General features: G+C 37.0%; 1 protein-coding gene across 1 annotated transcript; it reads right to left on the bottom strand.

Annotated features, from left to right (window-relative positions):
• Positions 1 to 1,179: 1,179 nt before the first annotated feature.
• LOC18038900 (protein ALUMINUM SENSITIVE 3) lies at positions 1,180 to 3,297 on the bottom strand. Its single transcript, XM_006428896.2, has 3 exons — positions 2,828 to 3,297; positions 1,789 to 2,034; positions 1,180 to 1,676 (listed from the first exon to the last, which is right to left on the bottom strand). The coding sequence occupies exons 1-3, from the start codon at positions 3,068 to 3,070 to the stop codon at positions 1,362 to 1,364; spliced, it is 804 nt and encodes a 267-aa protein (XP_006428959.1). The 5' UTR covers positions 3,071 to 3,297; the 3' UTR covers positions 1,180 to 1,361.
• Between the last annotated feature and the right edge of the window lie 398 nt (positions 3,298 to 3,695).

The raw sequence follows: 3,695 nt of genomic DNA, 5'->3' as shown, positions 1-3,695 counted from the left end.
CTCGCTCACATTAGATTGGTTCTCAGCTGATAACAGAGCATAGTTAGTTAAGCCAACTCAGCATAGCGTTGAAGTTGTTAAGCATTCATCAGAGTATGTAACAGAATTAGTTTAGCCGAAAGATGCTTCTATAAATACAGTCGTTGTAATCATTTTTAGTGTGTTAATAAAAATAACAAGAAGTCTCCAGATCTTTCTTCTCTCATCTCTCTCTCTTTTTCTTTCATTTTCTAGCTAGCCAAACATCCTTTATTAATATTTCTTTCACCTAGAAATTTAACTTTAAATCACGCACACAATCAACAAGGATGGTGGTATGGTAAGGTTTCTCCCAAGAAACTGAAAGCAAAATGCTATGCTGGGATCAAATAAAAAGCAATACAAATGTTTAGCGCATAATGCAGAACATTCTTTGGTTTATTGGCACGAGCTAGCGTAGCAGGTGCATAGCAACCCTGTGCCACTGCCCTTTTATTTATAGATCACATATATCACAGTTACTATTTTACCCTATAGTCAATTTAGTTTCTAAACAATTTGTCCTAATTCCCCACAATTACCCTATTACTGTTATGTTTCATTTCAAGCCATTATATTTTAAATTTAAAAGCTAACACGTTGGTATTTATCTCATGTTTGTTACGTTATTATGTAACAAAACAATGCCCACATATACATACATACACACACACACACACATGTGTGTGTGTATCATCTATTTCGCACAATTTCATTAAAGTGTAATAAATTGTACAGAGAAGAAAAACATGATCATGAAAGCATCTCTAAAGTTTGGGTAGCAGGCTTGTGCTTACATATTTACATGTGACTCGGCCCCCTGCAAAAGTTGCTTTTGCTACTTTCATTTGGCATCTTTGCTCCAAGTTGTGTGATGGCATCAAATATTGTTGAGTTTCTTTCTTTTTTTTTAATTTTCCAGAACTCGTTATAGTTCTATAGATATATTACAATTGAAATTTATTGGGATTCTCGATATATATATTTGTAGTGCAGCCAATAAATTTGTGGAGCAACATTCTGAAAGTTTGATGGAAGGAGATATTGAAGACAATTTCATATTGTAAATGGATTTCCTTTTCATTGGTTCCGATTCTCTTGCAAGAAGTAAGTAAAGAGACTGATGACATCATCGACAGTTCCCAAAAGCACAGTTCTAAATGATCAAAATTCTGCCTCCATCTGAAGTCCATCGTTAGACTTTTATATTCAATGGTACAAGACTAATAATTGAAGGCCCACTGTAACTTTGCTATGGGGATAAAACAATTCATAATCGAGCCCATTGAGGCATTACATTAATTTAAAGGGGACTGAGCAGTGGGAATAAAATTATAAAAGCCTCAATCTGTACGGAAGACCTTACTTTCCAACTGATATGCTTTGGTAAAGAAGGCAGGCCAACAGAGGTATGTGGACATGATGCTGCTAACTGTGGAAGCGCCAATAAGCATGTTCATTACAACAATCTGCAGTTGAATGGCTTCCAGAGGAGAAGCTCCTCCCATTATCATGCCAGTCATTGCGCCGGGAAGCGAGATGAGACCCACAGTTTTGGCATTATCCAGAACTGGAGACAGTGCAATGACCAGAGACCTCTTCACCTGCTGCTTTGTTGCCTGTCTCGGTGTTGCGCCCAGAGCCAATGCCGTCTCCACCTGTAAAAGTAAATCCGCAATTAGAAAGAAGTCATTGACAATCAATGTTGCCAATTCCACGGATCCGAAGGAACCGACACTCGAAATTGGTACTTCTTACATTGACACTTACCAAGTTCAACTGAATCTTGATATCATCTCGAAGCCTTTTCATTGTAACCCCAGTTACTGTCATTGCATTTCCAACCATCATTCCTGCGACTGGGATGATGTATCTTGGGGTAAAAGGGAAGACGTTTAGTACGACAAGCATAAGCATTGTCACTGCCGTTCCTGCCAGAATAGAAGCTCCGGCGACATACTTCCCACGGGGTACATGTTTAGCTCGTTGACCGGCTGTATAACCAGCAACAATGACCTACAAGAAACAGTGAAACTATACATTTTAATAACAAAGCTTCCATGAGAGACATACCAATACCAAATAGCAATGACCAGAAATATGCCATAACTTCAAAAGAGATTAATAATTTTTTTTTTTAAGAAAAAAAAGATTGGAAGCCACACAAGGCCTTGCATGTTCAAATTTTTATATTTGTCACTAGTAGTGATGCATTGGGGTAACAGATTGAAGATAAAATCACTTTGTCGAATAATTCTAGACACAATGATGACTAGATGATGCTCTAATGAAAAAAAAACCAAGACTATGATAAGCTAAAAAGTGAATTTAGCTAAAATAAGAGTATTACTAAATGACATACCTAATCTACCTAATCTAACTCTAATTAAAACGAACAAAAAATTAAAATTCTAAAATTGTCCTACATGAAGTAGCTATCCAATAAGTACAAATCACCTATCGTCTCTTTATGTCCTCTCGTATCAGATAAGCTGAACTAAAGCACGCAATCTCTGTATATGTACAATAAAAGTTCCAAACCGTCAGCTGAATTATGCCCTGTGTCCAATTCTTTAAATCTTATTTTAATTCATTGTCTTTTCTTTCTGTTTTTTTTTTCCATTTGTTGAGCTTATAACAGAAAAATCCAACCGATTATACCAGCAATCAGAAAAAAAAAAAAGAAAAGAAAGTAAACCACCGACGAGATCATGAACTCATTTTTTTTTTTCCTTTCCCTTGGCAAACAAACAAATATATAGTGAAATGAAACGCAAAAATATTAGAGAAATGGAGAAGAAATACAAACCATGAAAAGGTAAGCTAAAATAATCCATCCTCTGTTATCCTGACTGAAAATGAACTGAAGAACAAACCCAATAACGGAGAGCTGAAGGAAAGCTCTGACAATGGAGTAAATCATCTCTCCTTCTATCCCAAGCTTCTGTAAAAACGACAACAGGACAGCCAGCAGCACAACCGCAGTGGCAGCCAGTGGCTTTATCATGCCCTTGAGAAAATCAAGCAGCCACTCAACATCCATGGTTCCCATTTAGGAGATCTTTGAGTTTTTGCAGCCCTCTTCGAGTAACTTACGATGAATGAATCTTCCTGGACTTGTTCCCTCTTCAACTTTAAGTTTAAGGTCCCTAACCAACCAGGCTCACAAAAATGCAAATTAACTATTTAATAAGATAAGGAAGTGTCGTTTATAGAGAAACGACCTGCCTTAGATCAAAACAATTGCAACCTAGTGGAGTTACTATCTGAAGAAGAATCATAAAAATCATGTTCGTAAAATCAAAAAGAATAAAATAAAAGCAAAGATATGTCGGATTACGTGGCAGCTTCTGAGTTAACGAATGCCTCGCTGTTGAGAGTAGATGGCGCCGAAGGTTAAATGGACGTACCGCGTACGTACGACTTATACGAAACAATCGGTCGTGGGTGGGGCCTACATTGAGTGTTGATAACTCTGCACGACTTAACTGGTGTCGACTGGGAAGCCAAAACGATTATTCTGGACCGAATCAAACGGTTAACTGTCGTTTAAAGAATAAATTATTTTAGATAACTATTAGTCCAATCCGATCAATATTGTTATGAATTTCCATCAGATGTGCCGTCCCACACGTTATGATGCGTGCTGATGTACATGAAAAAATTTTATTTACATA

The sequence above is a fragment of the Citrus clementina genome, unplaced genomic scaffold (assembly GCF_000493195.1).
Source record: "Citrus clementina cultivar Clemenules unplaced genomic scaffold, Citrus_clementina_v1.0 scaffold_6, whole genome shotgun sequence".
In the NCBI taxonomy this organism is placed as follows: Eukaryota; Viridiplantae; Streptophyta; class Magnoliopsida; order Sapindales; family Rutaceae; genus Citrus; species Citrus x clementina.
This window is presented reverse-complemented; position numbering and strand designations above follow the sequence as displayed.

Excerpts from the sequence above, each read along its gene's own strand:
- LOC18038900 (XM_006428896.2), bottom strand. The coding sequence starts at position 3,070 with ATGGGAACCATGGATGTTGAGTGGCTGCTTGATTTTCTCAAGGGCATG. Across the intron at positions 2,035-2,827 it reads TTTTAGCTTACCTTTTCATG|GTCATTGTTGCTGGTTATAC; the intron begins GTTTGTATTTCT and ends TGTTTCTTGTAG. Across the intron at positions 1,677-1,788 it reads TCAAGATTCAGTTGAACTTG|GTGGAGACGGCATTGGCTCT; the intron begins GTAAGTGTCAAT and ends TTACTTTTACAG.